This window comes from Macrosteles quadrilineatus, unplaced genomic scaffold (assembly GCF_028750875.1).
Source record: "Macrosteles quadrilineatus isolate MER2022 unplaced genomic scaffold, UCM_ALF_1.0 Scaffold_4__1_contigs__length_99947679, whole genome shotgun sequence".
Lineage (NCBI taxonomy): Eukaryota > Metazoa > Arthropoda > Insecta > Hemiptera > Cicadellidae > Macrosteles > Macrosteles quadrilineatus.
In genome coordinates this window covers 84638942-84660614 of record NW_026542597.1, presented here as the reverse complement: position 1 = coordinate 84660614, position 21673 = coordinate 84638942, and the positions used below count along the sequence as shown (strand labels likewise).

At 36.8% G+C, this 21673-nt stretch overlaps 1 protein-coding gene across 1 annotated transcript in view; it reads left to right on the top strand.

The window, feature by feature from the left end:
• Positions 1 to 21239, top strand: part of LOC128992186 (dual specificity protein phosphatase 10-like) — a 100802-nt gene extending 79563 nt beyond the window's left edge. The window contains exons 4-5 of the mRNA XM_054415647.1: positions 1825 to 2157; positions 20095 to 21239. Of these exons, the coding sequence (XP_054271622.1) occupies positions 1825 to 2157; positions 20095 to 20393 (632 nt within the window). The 3' untranslated portion in view covers positions 20394 to 21239. The remainder of the gene's footprint in view (positions 1 to 1824; positions 2158 to 20094) is intronic.
• Positions 21240 to 21673: the final 434 nt, after the last annotated feature.

The window sequence follows — 21673 nt, the reverse complement described above, 5'->3', positions numbered from 1 at the left end:
TTTAAACTGCATACAACATGTTTTACTTACTTTTATTTTGGTTTCAAACTTTCTTTATGATTAGTTTGTTGACATATGAGGTGAAGATATACATTTGTTGACAGTAGTAGTACTTTTGAGTAAGATGGGCTTTTTCGAGAACACTTTTAGAGTAAAATTGGCTTGCTGTGTTACATACATCTTAAACAAATTTTGTCAGTATATTGTGGGACATCGTAGTCAAAATGACAATACACACGACATTAGAATTGGCAAGGGTTTACTTCGTCCTACCTAATTTTGCCTAAAATTGCCTTACCTAAAATTTGCTCTTTACCTGTTAAATTGGCAAAATAAAAATTCTCGTATGGCACTAATGAAAAACTACATTTGTTTGGGGGTTTGATGACAATATTTGATTTAAAGATACCTAGTCAAACAATATTTTAATTGCAGTAATAGTAATTTGATTTCATGTGGTCACCATAGTGGTGTTGACTTTAAATATACTTCTTCGTTGGGTTGTGGCATAATATTAATGGTAAATAAAACAGACAGTGTACATAATAATTATTTGATGTCAAACATTCTACTTTACTTAGTGTTGTCCCAACAATAATATTTATTCATTATTGAACACATGATTAAAGGCCTGCTTATCCTTTTCAATAACACCTTTTACTGCTGAACATTATCAGCTGTTATACCTGACATACAACAGCTGAGTGACCTTTACGCAACAATCGTAAACACAGCTGTTCTGACTCACTGCGGTGAGTCACTCCAGTATAGTGGCTTCTTTGATAAAACGATAGTTTACGGACATGTTGCGCTATTTAGATTAGCCCCGGTCGTTCTGGATATAATTAGTCCATTAAATTAGCCGTGCTTTGAACTCTGTTTTTGAGTCTGTGTAATTGACTTTAATGTTTATTTTAGTGCTGAGGTTTAATTTTAGAGGAGAGTTTCTAATTTAAAACGGCGGGCGTAATCTATTAAAATTATTTGTCTCTCCTTGTATAGTAAGACTATTAACTTTATAGTTAGGGGACTTTCTAATACAAAGCCTTGAAGAAGATTATCTTTCGTACCTAGTTTTAGTTTGTGTTTGGTAGTAATTTTGCGTATAGTTAAATATAATTGCCTAAGACATTAAGCAATAATAACACTTTTTTGCTAAACTGAACATGCGTATGACGATTACCTTTAAGGTGCTGTAAAAGTTACGGAATCTTAATTAATGCTCTTTGACTTCTGAAAAGATTTCGAAGGATTTTGAATCTTCTACCATCGTACTGGCATTGCCTACGTAAATGTAACTACCTCATTGTCGATGACCAACTATTACTGGAGTCAGGACACGAAAAATTATATATGGACCTACATTTACAAATTTACCCTCTTAGGGACGTAAACTTGATATACGAAATAGTCAAGTTTGTGTCGCGGACTACCCTACCTATCTTGTCTTCTAAACCGAGGTTTAAATTTTGACGTCTTTTGGTGTCGTTCCAATATTTCACTTATACACGCTATGAACTATTCTCGATTCAATGAACCACCGAATAGTAAATAAGTTTGGGTAGCTGAGTGGTTATATTGCTAGCCTGTCAATAAAAAGGTCGCCGGTTCGATCCTGACAGTTCAGTAGCTTTTTGGTGGAAACTTGTTTCTCATTGGTATTTGAATGAATGGTCCTGTCTTGCTGGCTAAATAAACCTATACATTGATCACGTTCTACCATTCTTAACTCACCTTGTTCTGCTTTAGGCACCTATCTGTCTGTCGCTGTCTTTTATTGAGGATAGTATCGACAAATCGCTGACCACATTTTGTTGCTTCCAGGAGGCCACAAGGAGTTCCACCGTCGCCACAAGGACCTGTGCGAAGACACTCTTCTCCCCTCAGAGCCCAGCACCCCTTGTTCCCCCGAGCCAGTTCCTGACATCGACAGCCACCCTGCCTCTAGAGTGCTGCCTTTCCTCTATCTCGGCAACGCCAGGGACGCCGCGGACCCTGCCACCCTGGCCGCCCTGGGCGTCTCCCGGGTGTTGAACGTGACCGCCCTCTCGTCGCCGCCCTCGCCGCCAGCCAACATCACCTTCCACCAACTGCCTGCCAGCGACTCTGGCCACCAGAACATCAAACAGTACTTCCAGGAGGCGTTCCACTTTATTGGTGAGTTCATTTTGATAAACCTCCTGATGTTTAAATGCTACATTCATGCTATCTAGAACGTTGCATTGACTAGTTTAAACTCTTATCTGATTTGATGATGATGCCTCTATGGGAGCGAGTTGGCATAGTGAAGAGTGCGAGACTTCGGTCCCCGAGGCCCCAGGTTCAAATCCTGCCAAATAAATTTTTTTTGTTGTGTGTGGAAGTGATGATTCCACAACGTCTAAGCCTAGGAAGTAATGTGAAATAAATAATGCCTGTCGTCATAGGACTAAAAGACTGCAACGTCCTAGATATCATGAATGCAGGTGGTTACACTAATTAGTATTTGTGAGTGTTAATACTCTAGTGTTTGAAAAGTGTGGAAACTGTTGTCTTTTAGCCTTATGAGATAGTTGTACATATTGTTGACACCACTCTCTTGTGGGGAGCATTTCGCTTATAAGTCTGTATTATGGAACTTATCTCCTGAACCTTCGTCTACCTGGGGCTGGCCCAAATTTAAACCATTGGCCTCAGGTAGACCTGGTCAGAATACAGATCCCATCATACAGACTATAATAATAGCCGATGCGTTTTTATGATGTAACAAACTATAGCGTCCGGTTTCCACACCTTTTCAATCACACTTTTACCCATATTCTACGTAAATCAATTGGTCTAGTGGTGTGAAGTTTCTACAATTGTCCAGAGGATTTAAAATTTCTGTTTTGTACAATTTTGAAAGCTGAGGGGAATTTCAGGTGCTCAAAAGTCAAAAGCACAGCGTGTATCGATCTATTGTGATTTCTTACTAGGACCAAATTAAGATGGTCAAGAAGCCATTTTCAAGAGTTTTTCGGGGTTTCTCCTTTTTGAAAACGTCTGATGTTCTTTTACTCCATTTCATATTAAAACTCAATACGTAGACCTAAACTAATAACACCAAACCTGCTTAATCACTAATTTAATATAGTTTGCACATTCGACAAATGGCCCAAGTAGCCAAATTAATCAGGTGTAGCAAAATGTGCGGTTATTTTACAGACACCAATTACCTCTAAACGACTGTTATATTTAGCTCGTAATTTGTCCAACAATAATTAAGGTAGCACGTGGTGTAAATGTTAAGTGTTGGTACATAAAATATGTTTAAGTTAACGATAATTTCAATAACTGTGCGCGTGGTGTAGATTTTGATTCAGTTTAGCTGGGCTGGTTCCAGATGTTAAAGTTAAAGCTTACGACGGTTCTTTACCACAACTTAAAGACCTCAGTGTTGCCAACATTTATTTGTCCGACACATTCTTGTGTTTCGTCGTGGCAGGAAGGTATGTTGTTAGCCCGAGGTAACCGAGAGGGAAAGGCCGGTGGGCGCCGTAGACAAGGTCGTCTCCTCAGATGACTCAGACTCATAGCGAGGCCACTCCTCCGCGCAATAATTGTGACACGGGATTATCGTGTTTGGTTGGAATTATCGTATCTTCTGATTGGATTATGGTAAAATTATCGTATATGTTGATAGACTGTTTTGATTACGTCTTTGTTTTGTTTATTATTTAGACTAGTATTTTTTTGTGATTAATTTGGTTTTAGCGTTTAATGCCGAATAACGTATTGTTAAGAATAATCATATTGAATATTTTTTCGGATAGTACAACTTTAAATGAATCGGGACAGAATTAGGGACTTGACGAATTTGAGAAATTAAGAACGCGTCCGTTAAAAGGGACTTAAATGTATTAGTGGCACAAGCGTTTTATAGCATTGTTTCCAGGATTTTTCCAGGAACATATCAGCCTCAACAAATAAAACAACAAATAAATTCAAAAATTCAAGTAATCTTTTCTAGGTGGTAAAGCTTCACTCAAATCTCCTCTCCAATTTAAAACATTTAGTCTTGTGTACGTTTTGCACTACTAGTAGGTCGCTCGGTGTAGCTAGAGCGTGATGGAGGTCGTATCAGTTACAGAATGAGTCACCAGTAGAACAATGAGGTCACGCATCTGCCCCTCATAGCCGCTGAATGAACACTACACCCATATGGCCGACCCGGGAGTTAATAGCGAAACCGCCGGATATAACTGATGCTAACGACCAATTTAGGCGGGTAACGTAAACAGCTGAGAATAGTGACTTTCCCGCGCATACCGCGGTGACGCAGACGTCCTTGAGGGTGTCGTATTTGGCGGGGATTTCGTGTCTGGCGGAATCGTAATAGTGTGGTAGAATTTGACACTCGTAAGAAAGTGGTTGCCGTTTGCCAATGCTACTATTGCATTACTTCGGTGAACGAGCGGTGCGTGGAACTTCGGTTCCTGATGTTCCGGGTTAGAATCCCGCCAATCAGTAATTAATTTTATTCAAATGCTAATACCGTCCTCTAGGCATACCTCAAGGATTAATTTCAAAAACTATTCCAGGCTTGAGCCTAGTGTCCAAGGATCTGAAACTGGGTCAAAAAAAACTTTTGGTACTTTTTTCAGGGATTTTCTCTTCATTCGTCTTCAATATAGACGACGGATCCTGAAGGCACAGCTGATTTGAATATGTAAATCTTGGTTCATCTACTGGGTTATAGTATTTCTCACGTCTTGCCACCCCATTACCACCCTATGTGTGTGGGAATGCGTTCCCAGGTGCAGGGTGTGCCGGAAGTAGGGGAGCTGCCCAGCGTAAAGCGTAGTTTCCGGTGCCAGTGCCTTGTTGATCACGCCGCCGCTGCTATTATCTGTGTTTTGACAGTGTGGAGTGACCTGACCATCGATATATGAGTGACTGGCCGCCCCCGACCTCGTGGGTTTCTCGGGCATTTTGTTTTAATTTGAATTAGGCTACTTCTGCTTTGTTTAATAATGAAATGTTTACGTTATTGTTGTCATGAAGGGGGCATGTTCAATTTTGAGATTTTATATAGGGAAAATGCATCTAGAATAATCTTTAGAACAATTTTCTATTCCGCGACGATATTGAGGTTTATTAAGGCTCCGGATGGGCCTTAAAACCTTCTTCTACAATAATCCATACATGTTTTGTGAGCCTGTTCCAAGGTGTGAATCAATGTATAAGTGCATTGTATATTGAATCAGGATCATGGTCTAAACATATTTTAGCTGAAGCAAAATTTGAGAGCAACAATTGATGGCTTGAAAAATATGTTTTCTGTTGATACTTTTCATTTGAACTTTTCAGCCATGATTGAGTTCATGTATTTAAATTGTGTGGATTTAAAAAATCCCGCCGCCTTTACCGTGAAACCTTACCTTGATCACTCGACATTTGTTTGTTACTTTCAATTGTCAGCCGTGATTGAGTTTGTTAAATTTTATTGTCTTGTATAAAAGTACCACCTCCTATTAAACTCATATCTAATATGAAACATAAACTATCGCTCTAATTTTTTGTTTACTTTCAATTGTTACCCGTGATTGAGTTTATGAATTTAAATCATGAGTATAATCGCTTCCCCTACTCTCCACTGGGGTGTTGAAAGCCTACCCTCGACCGTTGGATGACGTAACGCTAGGGGAGGCTTTGTGCTAGATATGGGTCATATGGTGATGTGACGGCTGACGACTGACTCATGGGTGACTCAGTTGGACAGGTGGGATCCCTAGGTTGGGTCCGCGCCAGTCGGAGTGTGGGAATAGCGACTGAGTCACTCGGCACGTGCTGGACGAGAGTATTTCTGTACGACCGCACTGCCAAAACTGGCAAACAGTCGCAGTTTGGTGAGACTACAGGCTTTTAGAGAAGGACGTTGTAAAACGTGTGGATTTTGACGAGGTGTCCACGATTCGATTTTGTACTAAAAGGTAGATTTCGCAAGTGGTCAGGAATTTTTTAGGGATCCAAATTGATCAAAGGAAAATATAGTACCCTACATTGAGTATCGACGGTTGAACAGTCAAATGTCTGTTGAGGATTCATACATGTCAAAAATGTAATGTAAAATTGCTCCAGAACATCTTCAGGAAAGTTTTAATCAGAGTTTAATAAGATTACCTATTTAACTTGACTGACGTTTGATTGATGAATCTAGATACTTAAAATATGTTGGAACAACTTTCAGAAGATCAGACGTGTTTTTTTTTACCGAAAAAATGTACACAAACCCGTAAAAGTTCACACAAATAAATATGCGAAATTCTATGAATATTATTCGCCCTACCATCTCAGTGGTGCTAACAACAAACTAGTAATCGGCCATCTAATTATATCCAACTTTACACAATGTCGTGCCAACACCTAATCGAAAGGATAATAAACACCGTCCGTTAAGTAACTCCCCCTAAACCCTCTTAGGGGCGACATACAAGCCGGAAGGCGTCTTCTACCTCTTCAGGCTGATTACGTCATCCCTCAACCCTCCAACAATTAATACACAATCATCGGCAGAAGAGGCGAGTATGAGTCACTGATTTGAATAGCCCGTATCGTGTTTAGGGCTGAATTGATAACAGATTTGGGGTTTCTGCCTCGGGGCGGCTCGTGGGGGGGTCGCTTTGTTTTTGGATCCGGCGCCCGTTGGACCAACACACCCCCGGTGATTCATAAAAAGCTAAAGGGTCTGATTCGATCAGTTGTTTGGCGATTAGTCATGACTGTTCACTCCTAGTGGGTGAGTAATGCAGTGCAGGGCTCCATATGACTGAATTTGCATTCTGAATTGTGGTTGATAGATTTTTTTGTTTTGAGTTGCCTAAAAAATATCCCAGCCAGTTACAAAAATTAATCGTATTCTGATCAGCCAATTTCAACAGTATGACAAGGGGCTAGAAAATGTCAAGAGCAAAAAGAGTTGAGATGCTATTTGGAGTAGAAAGACTATGAGGAAAACTCTTTGAGCAAGAAAAGCGAATGAATTTATTGTGCAACAATTTTTGGCATAACGCTTTGCAAAAATAATATGGGTTTGGAAAAACTGATTGTCTTCTGATCGGGTCCAAATCAACAATACTGACAAGGGTTAGAATATGTCAAGAACAAAAAAAAAGTTGAGATGCTAATTGGAGTAGAAAGTTCAAAGGAAAAGTCTTTGAAGGAGAAAAGTTAATTAAGTTATAATGCAATGCATTTTGGGAAAACTTATTGTAAAAAATTTTTAATATGGGTTTTGACCACTTTCCAAAAATGTTTGGCTCCTCTATACCTCCTTGAAAATGCTACAAACGGAGGCAAAGACAAAAAAAGCGTTTAAGCCGTATAAATGCTTTGCAGTCTTTGCTCAGCAGTTCGTAATGATAGTCAACATTCCCACCTCTCCTTTGCCAGCCGTGCGTGGCTAATGTCAGAGAGGCCTGTTTTGGCCACTTGATCACCCCGCCACTTATCTACGAGGCTGCAGGAGAGTTGAGAGTCTATCAGTCTCCTTGTGCGTGTTTCCCTTGTGAGTCACGCCGTCTGCGCCGCTATGTTTACCTCTCTGTTTCTGTTTCTAACACCACATCTGGACCAGAGCCAACTCGCGAGGCGATGCTTGTAGTCATCGCACCCTATTTCGGTCGCTTTTAAACCTTTAGTGGCCTGGGCCGCTTGGAATAGGATTTTCAAGTCGTAGGAAAGGGGTTATTATAGAAAAATGATCGAACAAAATGTTTTAAAATGTGTCCAATTTTGATCATCTGAATTGAACATTGGATGAGTAAAACTATAATCTACGGGACGTTCAGAACAGAATTTATTCATTTGTAAATAATGTAAAACCAACTTTAGGGCCATTTAGACCTTTGTTGAATGAAGTGTGTGTCTTAAAATATCTCAACTTTTTATACTTAGGTTTATTTTTTAAGTATTGGCTGAACCTGATTTGGTTAGTTATTGCTCAATTGCGCTCATGGGAACATTTGTCCCTCCTTTGACGGGACGATGTCGAAGTTGGACAACGTTAAACGTGGACTACGTTAAAAGCAGACACCGCCTCCATCAGACAACGATAAAAGCAGACAACGACGAACATGGACACATTCAAATGTGTCCAAGCTTAACGTTGCACGCAAACGACGAACCTGGACACATTTATAAGTTGTCCAGGGGTGGCGTTGCACGACACGACGAATATGGACACATTCAAATGTGTCCAAGTTTAACGTTGCATGCAAACGACGAACCTGGACAAGTTTTCAAGTTGTCCAGGGTTGTCGTTTGCGTGCAACGCTACCCTTGGCTTGGACACATTCAAATGTGTCCAAGTTTAACGTTGCATGAAAACGACAACCCTGGACAACTTGAAAACTTGTCCAGGTTCGTCGTTTGCATGCAACGTTAAACTTGGACACATTCAAAAGTGTCCAAGGGTAACGTTGCACGCAAACGACGAACCTGGACACTTTTAGTTTTTGAATAGACTGTACACCAGGCTCATCAAATTCTCAGTCTCGCTCGGTTGGTAAACTCTGAATGAGCTTCCTAAAACAGAAATGCCGTGAATACGCCTTATTGTTACAAGGCTTCTTTCTAACACACTGTTACTACACTGTGTTTATACACTGTGTTGTAGTGACTCATAGCCCGCGAAACACATTGTACATTATAAATTCGGAAATTTAATTGCATGTTTATTTGGTCGTTGTAAATGTTTGCTGGATATTAATAAAAAATTAAAACCTATGGGACCTGGATACACCGTGTCCCAAACGGACGGTTCAAATCTACAGCTTTTGTTCAATATACGTGTTGCTAAGTGTCGTAGAAAAGTTAATTAAGTCTCATTTTAAAAATGCCATATTTAAGTGATTTTTAGTGCCCTTCAATAGTAATTAGCTGTCCATTGTTTTTGGCACATTTGAATCTTCAAAACATACATTTGCAATATGGAGCTGCGGCTGAAATCAAAATTTGTTAATGGTTTATAGAAACGAAATATGTGGAGTGTTTTTGTCTGGGGATTTGTCCTTAGTTTTTCAATGATTGATCAGTCGTCAACCTCTAACATGGATAAACTAACAAAATGAAGCAAACAGATGCCTTAGATTTTAACGTTTTCGTGGCGAAACAACTGCAATAGAGCAGTCAAATTGTTATGGATTATTTAATTACGGTATGTGTAAATGGATCCTGCTCGACTAAACCTGTTTCACAATGTGCAGTCTATCGTATCCTACGATCACATATCGTACCTACATAGGTTGAAATAATAAAACTGATTCGTTTGAGGATTATTTGAACAAAGCAGCAAAATAGCGGTGACACACAATGACAACATATCAGGCGTGTATTTGAGATCGTTAGTGAATCCACTACGGGTAATACTTTGCAAAACCGTTACGGAACTATAACTACACCCGCCACAACGAACCTGCAGACTAAAAGCTACTTTACTTTAGTCTGACTGTGTTGTCAATAAAATATCTCCTTAAAAATGAAATATTTATTCCCTATTACTATAACATTAGTTTAACGAGTTTTTGTGTATGCTGCTACCATGGCTGCTACAGGGAAGGCTGTAAGGTGTTTTTATAGTTCAATGTTGACAGTATAGTATAAATAAATACATTTACCTAACCCGCCATGTTAAACTTCCCTATCCTAAGCGTGATGTATAACTTCCTTACTTCTCGAGTGATGTAAAGTATCAAAAAACTCACTCGGTGATGTAATGAAACCCATTTAAATAACATTGAGTGGATAACTTCAAAAAATATAACTCTATGAAGCCAACGACGTTTAACGCTAGAAATCAGCTGTGTGCTTGAATTTTATTGTTATGTTTTGAAGAATTTCCCTAACCTAGCTTTTGTTTGTAAATGAACCTTACTGTTATAAGATGAGTGAAATGGGTAATGAAAAATATTGTTCGTAACCTCCTATATATTGTCGGGTCAGGTAAAATCTTGTACGTTACACGTTACGCAAGAGCGTGTTTACATCACTTAGGTAAATTATGCAACTCGCTTCGCTCGTTGCACAACTTTCACCTGCGTGATGTAAAAACGCTCTTACTACACTTGTAATGTAAATAGCTATTTCCAAATTTGATCATATTTTGTTTAAAAACAAGCAAACAACAACAGTTCACTTATTCTCCATAAGAGTACTCTCCTAGGGCTCTGCCCTGCCTGCCTTAAAAGTTTCTACGTTATTCTTATGAATACACTTAATATTGGAATTTTCAAATGTATAAAGTAATTTATTTCATTATATCGTATAAATTTATACGAAAAGTAATTTGAAAATGATCAGGCTGCTGATCTATCGAAATTTTGTTTATTTATTCGTTGGTTCTTTTCATCCAGTATATCTATGGAACATATTCTCGCTCGTTGCGAATCACGGATATAGCACGGACGTAGGAGGGAAGGGAACACGGTGAGGGAAGTAATAATGGTGAGCAGTGTTGAGTGTGGGAATTGATTAATGTATCTGCAATGCTAAAATGTTATGGGAAGAGACTGTAGACTGTAGGTTAAAATGGTTACGAAGCACGAATCGATACACATTTTCGATATATGCAATCGTTTACGATAGAAATTTACAACTGAGTTGACAACAGCTAATTTTTACTCCATAGAGGCCTAAAAATGATTCTTACTCCCTAAAGAGTAAATATACCCCCGCCGCAGCAAACCTGCCGACTAAGCGAATTTCCATTTGTCTGAATTGATTTTCAGTTAAATATATTTTAATAACATTAGGTTTAACGAGTACCTAGGTTTGCTGCTACAAGGAAACTAATAAAGTGTGTTTTTGAGTAAAATATTGATAGCTTAGTACAAAATAAATACATTTGCCAAGTTTGATCAAAATATATCCATAAACAAGTAAACTACAACATTTGACAATATTCTCCATAAGAATAACATGGGAATTTTAAATTTACAATTTTTTTTAATTTTCTCCGTTACTAACAATCGAACAAAAATACTTTTATATACTAAATTATTTGTTTTTTTAGGCTCTTTAAAAAGGTCTAAAGAGAAATCGGGATATTTTGTGTTTTGAGGGTAAAAAGTGAGAAAAACCAATTTTTACCCCATAAAACCCCCCGTAAAGCCCCGTTCCCATGGTTCGATCGTGCTGGTTTGCGAACTCATTCAAGTTTATCCCGCTTTACACCTTTAAACCAAATTTCATCAAAATCGGACAAAAATTACTCAAGTTATCGCGTTCACGGACGTATATATATATATATATATATATATATATATATGTCTATATTATATATATATAGACATATATATATACATATATAAAAATTTGAACGAATGGTATTTTTGGCCTCTGGGGACATCAAAATGAAAAAGTAAATCGGTCCCGGGTCTAGGTCTTACCGTGCCACCTACGGTAATAGCTACTTCCCTATAGGGAAATTCGCTAAAATGCTACTTAAGACCCGCAACGCATGCATTAAAAACGACTGTTTTATGTAGTATGACAAAAACAATATATTATGAACCCTTGATGATTCCGCTCAATTTTGTGGATGCTTCTGCAAACGCCACCTAGTAGTTTAAACCTGAAATGGCTAACAAAATACTAAAAGCTTTTTGGTTATTAGAATTTGTAAGAAAATTGGGGAGCGTTTCATAAACTCCAAATTTCACAAACTCCAACGCTTAAAATATTAAATAAACAGAGCGGTTCATAACCTCCAAATTTCATAAGCTCCAAATCTATAACATTCAAATAATCACTGTTTCACAATGTCCAAGTTTCACAAACTCCAACGTTTAAATATTAAATAAACAGAGCGGTTCATAATGTCCAAATTTCATAACCTCCAATGGTACAGTCTGGGCCAGAAGTCTCTCTAGTGGTTGCCACAGTCAGATAGCATGCACCGTTCGCCAGCGCTCAACTACTGATTATACTAAAATCATTAGTACGTACATTTTAATGATTGAAGAACACTCAGATGTGTGGCTCAAATATGTGTTAGCACACAATGTGCAAATCAAATTTACATTTTAGCGAATTTTCGCTATAGGGAATAAGCTATTACCGTAGTATTAATGGTAAGACCTGGTCCCGGGACCGATTTACTTTTTCGTTTTGAGGTACCCAGAGACCAAAAACACCATCAGTTATATATATATTTATATGTGTGTCCGTTAGCGCGATAACTCGAGCAAAAATCATCCGATTTTGATGAAATTTGGTACAAACGTGTAAACCTACGTTTATTCGAACGAGTTCGCGAACCAGCATGATCGGACTATGGGAACTCTTAAGAATATATACTTATACTCTTAAGAAAGCAATTACGGAGCAACAATGATACTTCGTGTTACACCGCTACAACAGTAGAACGTGTAGCGCCTACATACCGAACCACGGCAACCTCTGCAGCGACTTCTGGCAGAGACTGTACCGTTGGAGCTTATGAAACTTGGAGGTTATGAACAGCTCTGTTTATTTGATATTTAAACGTTGGAGTTTGTGAAATTTGGACATTGTGAATCGGTCATTATTTGAAAGTTATAGTTTTGGAGTTTATGAAATTTGGAGGTTATGAAACGCACTATTTATTTAATATTTTAGACGTTGGAGTTTGTGAAATTTGGACATTATGAACCTCACCCGAAAATTGTAGTGGAAAATATAAACTTAGTTCCAGATCATAACATATGCAGTGTTGCATTTGGGACTAAATCTTTAAGATGCTGTCTGACTTCTGGCCAATTAATCATACATTTAAATAGCTCATAATGTATTTGGAAGAATTAATAATTATTTACCACTAGGCCTTCTATTGTAGCGAGAGAAGTGTCTTGCTTGCATTTAAACACAAAAATGAACAACTTAAATAAGTAAAATTAATTATGAGATATCAGAGATTCCAAATATAAACTTTCAATCCTAGCCAAAAAACAGTAACTAACTGAGAGAAACTTATCTTACATATTGGACAAAAACAGCGTGGAAGTTCAAGAATAGACTTTTAAATATCAAAGAATTTATTTCCCTCTCCAAAAACGTAAAAAAATCTTAATACAAAAACAAATATACAAATCAATACACATCTAAAAATTATTACAATCCAAATCACTGGTTTGTATGATATTGGACACGTTTCAAATTTTACTGCAAACGTCACTTAACAAATACCATGGTGTAACGAGATAATACGTCATCTGAAAACAAATGGTGACCTGTTTAGAGTAATGTTCTTCAGTTCTTCATATCAACTTTCAATTTTATCTTTACGTTATAATTTATTTACAATCAGTGACGTGTTTTGAAATTACTTTTAGAACAATTCATTTAGTTACCATTTTACATATTAGTTAGTACAGATTTCTGAAACATACTAGTACTTCATCTATGCTAGTAGTCTCATCTAAAGGTACCAGTACAATCGGTACATATCTAACTCATGTCATAGACTCGCGGGTATAACTCGTTAAGGGTCAAAGAATCCAAATGAGAGTACATTATTAGTCAGTCAGTCTTAACAATGTAATATATTTGGACGATTCTGGTCAATAAACAATAACCTGATAATCTAAATAAAGTGAACCGATAATATTAGGATGAAATTATTATTTTGTATACAGGATTCATGTAAACCAGAGGTTTACTAGTTCGATTCTAATAACTGAGCTGAGCGAAGCAAAGCGCTTTGGGATCGGCTTCAATGTAAAACTTTGTATCACTATCACACTCAATAACGGCTAAACATATTTTTGCCAAACTTACCAAGCTTTTCCGACAAATGTTTGGAAAGTTTTGAACGAAACAATCTCAATTTCTAATACTGCCTATATTATGTAAAAGTAACTCAAATTTTTAAAATTGTAACATTGACCTTGTGGGTAGCCATGATGGTTACAAAATGACGTAAAAGTAAATAAAACTATTAATCATACCATACCTTTACAATCGAGCCAATATACTAAATAAACATAGTAGAGAGGACAGATATTCGTCTGATGATCACAGATCAAATAATACTGACAAATCTATATAAATAAAATTATAGTTTTCTCTGAATTATATATTTTTTTGGTTACTTTTACGTGTTATACATTAAACTAGCCAAAACAAGTCTTATCTCAATTTCTATCTGTCTGTCACGGCCCAGAAGGCATTTTACGCGGCCATCTCCGGAAAAACGAGAGTACATAAAATCAAGATTCAAATCATTTTAATGTATTCACGGGGTTGTCGGGAGTGTCTTTAGCCATTACAATATGGCCTCACTACTTTGTAAATATAGCTGTCACTGATGTGTTTACATTATGTTGTTTACAAATACCGCAACAATTTCAATCACGTTTTGAAATAAAAGCCAAACAAAGTGACATTAAAAAAAAATTGTCCTTACATAACGGATTTAATTAATCGCAAGTGCAATAACGTGTAACCGCAAATTAAATTAAATAACTTGGCATCATCCAGGTCAGGAACCGGAGATTCTTTGTGTATCAAATTGTTCCTGATTTTTGATAACCGGGAAAAACCTTGAATCAGTGCTGTTTAGGGCTGGGAAACTTAAATTTGGTTTAAATCTACACATCTACATCTTCTTTAGCTTACACAAATTAGGTTTCCACTCATTGACGGCGCTTACTGATTTTATACGTACTTTGCTATGGTTAAATAGTAGCAAATTCCTTAACTAATTAAATTCTGAATTTTCGTGTGTATGTCTGTTTGTGACGCATTAATGTCTTTATTACTCTGTGTTTCACGAAAAAGTCAAGAGCACTTTTGTTAATGGAAATGTCAAATTGGATAAAGTGTTCAATGGTGAGGACTACACTATCGCCGTGCGTAGAACGGGTACTTAGCTAGTTTTAAATAAACATGATTTACACGTAAAGCAAGGTATTAAGGAACGCGGCAGCGTTCCGCCCCGCCAAGTCCCCCAGCGGTACACAGCTGCTGCAGTGTATATATACATGAAGTGACAAAGTGGCTTTTTTACTCGTCTATAGCTCTGAAGAAACAAAAGCTATTAAAAAAATTATTCATCTACTGGATAGGGGCACTCATTCTCAACAAAATAAAAAAAAGAATTTAAAAAACGGTTGTGTTTGAGCCAAGAAAAACTAGTTTGAAAATTCACAAATTTTCCGTGTTCTCCTTCTTCTCCTTGAATGTTGACGGACCTACAGCCCAAACCACTGGCTCAATTTTAATGTTTTTTATGTTGTTTGAAAGCCCTTGACGTGTAGATGTGCCTTTTGAGGGTCTCAAGTCGGTGCGTTGACCCATAAACCCTTGGCAAGCCCTCAAAGTACGATTTTGGCCCATTTAAATAACATGGGATTAAAATCAAAACAAAAGAAGGACCAGCTGCGATTAAATCTCAATTAATTTAAATGTTAGAGATATTCATAGGAACAGCTGAAATAGTATATTTCATTACTAGGACCGAAAGTGGCATTTTCCGTCGCTCGCTCAAGTTTTTGTGTGCACACAGGGAACATCAATTTCACGTGCGAGGCGAAGCCGAGTATGAATAATGGAGCAAGTGCCGGATAATAACTTTCGGTACGAGTTATGAACGATACTTTTCATCACGACGGAAAAATACACAAACACAGAATAGCAGACCTCAGTAATATTACAACTATTTTATTTCTCATTTAATTTGATTGAACATCAAAATAAAATAAAATTTTCTTAAAGAAAACCTACGTATACTTTTCAATACATTTTGATTAAATATCAAAATAAAAGAATAAAACAACTTTGAACAATACATACAGCTGATTCAAATCATTAAATTAAACCACAACAAAACACTAGCGCACGTAGTGAATAAATAGAGAACTAATTGAGAGCGAGGGAAAGTCAATTTAGAGCGAAGGAAAATCAGCTGATCGATTTTCCCTCGCCCTAATTAAGAGCTTGGGAAACGACTACTTTCATTGATGTCAGCTGTCATCGAAAGTAGTTACTTTCGTTACGGAGTGATGAAAAATTATTTTAAAACTTTAATAAAGTATCTTTTCAGGTATACCGAATGATTTGAAGTACTTACTATACAATTAACTTAATTGTATAAAATTACTTAGAGCAGTGATATTCCCCGATACTTTCCATTGAAAAACGCAGTGTACCGATAGTACACTGGTACAGCTGAGCAGCTCGTCATTTTAACAGTTTAATACTACTTATCAAAACATATGAAACCTAGGAACTTAAAACTTAGTACTAGTACTAAGGTTTGTTTTATGTTTTTTTACACTAAAACAAATAAATTAATCGGGAAAATCACTCTACGTATGTTAAACAAGCAATTAAAAAGTGATATGTAATTTTAGGATAAATGAGTTTTTCAATATTTGTTTTGCCTTATGCTATTTCTAACAAACCTAATCTGTTTGATTACATTTTTAATTCTATAATAAGGGCTCAATTTACACTAGTCTTTAGATATACGGGTTTAATTATCAGAACACTTATGTAACACCAACGCATTTTATGTTGTTCAAGATGACCATTGATGAAATTTGAAACTGAGTTTAAGCCCAGGGGGTTTGTTAAATAGTAATTTTGGTACGTGTGTCAAAAAGTTTTTAATCGGTTTAAAGCAGATAAGACCAAAAATGTAGAATTTAGCTCTACACAAACAATATTATTGAAATTAAATGAGATGTAGTTGTGCCGTGGTCTATATATCAGAGAAAAGAGGACTTTTATTTTAACTGTTGATTTTCTACAAAAATAAATAAAATCTAACAAAAACCACTAAGTGGTAACACTTTCCCCGCCAAGTCAGCAATCCAAAAAAGATAATAAATCATTACTTTTTCCGCCAAGAAAAACAATGTAATATATGTAAGTTTGACAACTTGGCGGCAGACTTTTGCTCGATCACTTTAAAAATGCCATAAAACTAGTTTCATTGAGCAAGTATCTCTCCCATTAGTACATTGCTAGGTGAGAGCTTATTTTACAAAATTTGACCTTATTTGTGCCACATTTTATAAAATCATAATAGTGATGGTTTTATATTTACTGATTACCTCGAAATTATTATATACTTAGTTGGACTAATTAATTAGAGAAGTTGATTTGTGAAATTATCCACGAACGTAACTTTAATGAAAATAACCAAGCAAAAGTCTGCCGCCAAGTTGCCAAACTTACATACATTACATTGTTTTTCTTGGCGGAAAAAGTAATGATTTATTATCTTTTTTGGACTGCTGACTTGGCGGGGAAAGTGTTACCACTTAGTGGTTTTTTGTTAGATATGTTTTATAAGTTAACTAGAGTTCCAGATTAATAGTTTAGTTTACCTTAAACATGATTGATTTATTTTCGTTAGACATATTTTTAATGAGATTCAGTAAGAAAACTAACCTCTTAACACTTGTATAAATATGCTCCAGACTCAAGAGCATAAAGTAAAGACCATGACATTTTTTTTTGCAAGTCCTTAAAATCAGCATTAGAAAATACATTATACAGCTGAAAATCACATCTTAGAGTCTTCGGAGTGTTTATTTGCAGTTTTATGTATACAAAAATACTTATTTCTGACAGTAGATTTATTATCAGTGGAATTCATTAGTTTTGAATGAACGTAACCTTTTTTGGCCTAACACAAAACTGTATGATCCGATGGAAGAGGAAATCCGATGTTAAATATAGGCCAATAAACTAAAAAATATGTGATTAACCGTTACAACATCAACTCTTAGGCCTATAATATGGTGCAGCTTTAAAAATGATAATACTGTAATGATACAATTTTTAAATGCAGAATTTTTATGTTGGTAATTTAAAATTTTTACTGTGTCAATAATGCGAGTTTATTTAGGCCTACAAAGGTTTTCAATTACTTGAGATGAACGAAATACGAATGACTCGTTTTTGTGCAGTCACACAAAATGTGTGAAAATGTGCAAATATCACCGATACTTTTTAAATAAACCTGAACTACTATTTATTTTTTATTAAGTCACGTTTGAAGATAGAAATCTACGTTTCATATTAGTTATGTATGGACAACATATACAATATTTACATGCTAATAATAAGAAAGTCTGGTCTTTATACACACATTCCAATCAAAAATAATTTTATGTGAAATGAAGAGGCTTGAAAACCAAACAGATATTTTTAAATAGTCTCCCGAAACTATATTACGATTGGCAACGTTAGACGTATATGTAATCTTACTAATACTGTCATGATTATTTCATTCATTTAATCCATAATTTCCGGAAAACTAAAAATAATACTAAGCTATGAAAACAGAAAAAGTTCAACTAATCTGAAAGATTGGCGACAAACATGGACAACGCAAAACAAAAGCCTGAGGGATGCATTTTCTTTATCCTAAAGGCGGTTCCAGACATGCGCCAGTCACCAAGCACGAAATATTAACGTTCAGTGATTTAGTTGTCTTGCTATTCACCGATTAAAAAGTAGACTTATACTACACACATGTGTTGTTTTCCGAGCAAGTGTTAGTTTTTCCGTCCGTAGGGAACAGAAAATATTCGTTTACTTTTATGTATGCAAAAATACCGATTATGTGCAACACTACGTCACAGTGGTGGATAGTTGTACGAAAATGTAACCGTAAAATCTGAAAACAGCCAGCTTTATTACCTAAAACATATGGGATATTGCAGTGAATCTATGGTATTTACTCAGGGGAGGTATAGAAGAGGCTACGATGACAGCTGAGGGCTTCTTATTAGCTGAGGGAACGCCATTACCGTAACAAAACATTCGCCAGCCATCGGCCTCGGTGGTCTATTGGTTAGCGTGCCGGGCTGATATACTGAAGGTCCCGGGTTCGAATCCCGCTGATAGCATTAACTTTTTGTCCAAGATTTTTTTATTATCAGCAAGTTTGGTTGGTTTTGTTTGGTTATTACAGTTTAATTTTATTATTAAGTCATTATAAAATTTTAATTGAGCAATTTCTAGTTTTATTTAATAAACAGAATTATTTTTCCGATTACTAAACTTTTGTTATATTATTTCTTTATCAGCAAGTTTGGTTAGTTCGGTTAGGTTATGATAGTTTAATTTTATAATTAAAAAATAGTAAAATTGAATTTGAGGCATTTATAATTTTATTTTATGAACAGAACTATTTTTGCGATTAGTAAACCTTCATTGCCAAAGTGCTCTCTACTACAGCGCTGTTCACGGAGGAATTTTGAACTAATTGCCTCATTTGTACCTCCCCTAAGTCAGACCCTGAATCTATCCACTAGTGTGACGTCATGAACCTTCAGCATGGCGTGTTTTTCTAGTGGGGCCTTGGTCGAAATCCCAAACAATGGACTTTGACAGGTAGAATGTACAGTCAGGTCCCAAAACAAGAGACTTAAGACAAATGTCCAGATTCGTCGTTGCACGACACGACGAAACTGGACACATTCAAATGTGTCCAAGCTTAACGTTGCACGCAAACGACGAACCTGGACACATTTATAAGTTGTCCAGGGTTGTCGTTTGCGTGCAACGTTACCCTTGGACACATTCAAATGTGTCCAAGTTTAACGTTGCATGCAAACGACAAACCTGGACAAGTTTTTAAGTTGTCCAGGGTTGTCGTTTGCGTGCAACGTTACCCTTGGACACATTCAAATGTGTCCAAGTTTAACGTTGCATGCAAACGACGAACCTGGACAAGTTTTTAAGTTGTCCAAGGGTGGCGTTGCACGACACGACGAATCTGGACACATTCAAAAGTGTCCAAGGGTAACGTTGCACGCAAACGACAACCCTGGAAACTTGATCTGTCCAACTTTAACGTTGTCCGCGTGTGTCGTTGTCCAAGTTCGGCGCGGTCCCCCTTTGACTTTCTAAGACGTAGTACCTTGAACCCGTTTTACACATTACTTCATTCTAGACCTAGAGGGCTGCAACACTATCACTTATATGGAATCCTTTGGTGATTGGTGGGAATTAATCCTGAGGCTTTGGAGACCACTAGACCAGCTTGATACCATACAGAATCGATTAGTGCTTATATTTATTATACTCATTCCCTCTGTGTTTATTCTACAGTGTCTAACGTACGTGTTTTTTTTACAGAGGAGGCAAGGACGGGCGGAGAGCGAGTGCTGATCCATTGTCAGGCCGGCGTCTCACGGTCAGCCACCATCGCCATTGCCTACATCATGCAGCATCGCCAGCTCACCATGATAGAAGCCTACAAACTGGTCAAGACGGCTAGACCCATCATCTCCCCCAACCTCAACTTCATGGGTCAACTCCTGGAGTTGGAGCAAGGCCTCAGAGCGGACAACTCCCCGAGTGAATGCAAGCCTTGTCACCAGTGCCGCTGGAGTCACCAGAGCTCCGAACCCCCCACTTCTGGTTGCAGCGTGTAGTCACGTGATTGACGCAGAACATACATTACCTTACTACTGTCGCTGGTCGTGTCGTCTGCACACCGCACAGTATTATTACTACGGATGGATCAAGGAGGCGGTCACTACGCTTTACCGTGACTTTTTCATTCACATTGGATGTTTTATTTGATTTTTAATAGATCGAGGAGTTTTTTTTACTTTCACTTTTTAATTTTGCCCGTTGATTTAGTTTCGGAAGTATTTTATTTTGCAGTGAGGTAAAGATTTTAATTTTTTCCGAGTTTCGATGTAAATAGTTGTGACCGAGATTGGCGGGAAGGTCGATTCTAGTCGTTTTTTATTTATTTTGGGATATAAAGGCTGTGTATTGTACCATGTTGTATAGTTTGTACAGAGCGTATTAGTTAGTATGAGTACCGCGTGTTAGACTATTGTATATTTAGTATAGGTCCTAACCAGGCTTTATTTCGCTTAGGTAGTGTAAGTTTTTCATTTCTTAAGACACAAGGTCATACATGTTTTGATTTGGAAGAGTTTTTCATTTGTATTTTGACTTTGGCATCGCCAAGTTGAGGAATGTAATTTTAAGTTTCAGCCAAATATAGTTGTAAAGCACAATGCTAGATTTGGTACTAGTGAAATTTGTTTATATTGTTAGAAAGTTTTCAGTTCACAATTTTTGTAATCGCTAGATTTGATTTCGATTTTGCAAACTAGTGAGTACGAGTAATATCAATTGTCTTCAAATTATGTGCCTTTAAACAAATATCAAACACCACATTGTATTGTTTTGAGTAGTTCAGCCTTGTTTGGTATTGAATTTCCTTTCGATATTTAGTGGTATTAAAATAATCTTTATTAAACTGCTTGTGTTGTTATTTTCTTATCCATTATCTGTAGCTCTTTTGACCTGATTGCTCTGATGTGACTCAACTAATGGAAATTACAGATGCAAAGTTGTAGTTTCCACTTTCAAGTGTATTAGCCACTTATATGGGTAAACCCAAGCTTCTAAAATAAACAGTTGAATCAGAATATAGATGTTTGTGATATGACTGAAGACATTACTGTCTTTCCAACTCATGGTTTGTATTGAATCACAACCAAGGAAAGGAAAATGTCCTATTAAAAGATGTATGCAAAAATATGCAACATAATAGACATTACATTTTATGAGTTGAGTCATAATAAAGAGAATAGGATCTTGACTGTGAGTGCCTTATGGCAACTCAGTTTAAATTAACAATGAAACAATCCGAAACTCTTGTCCTTATTCTTGTTCTTCTAACAATATTTTG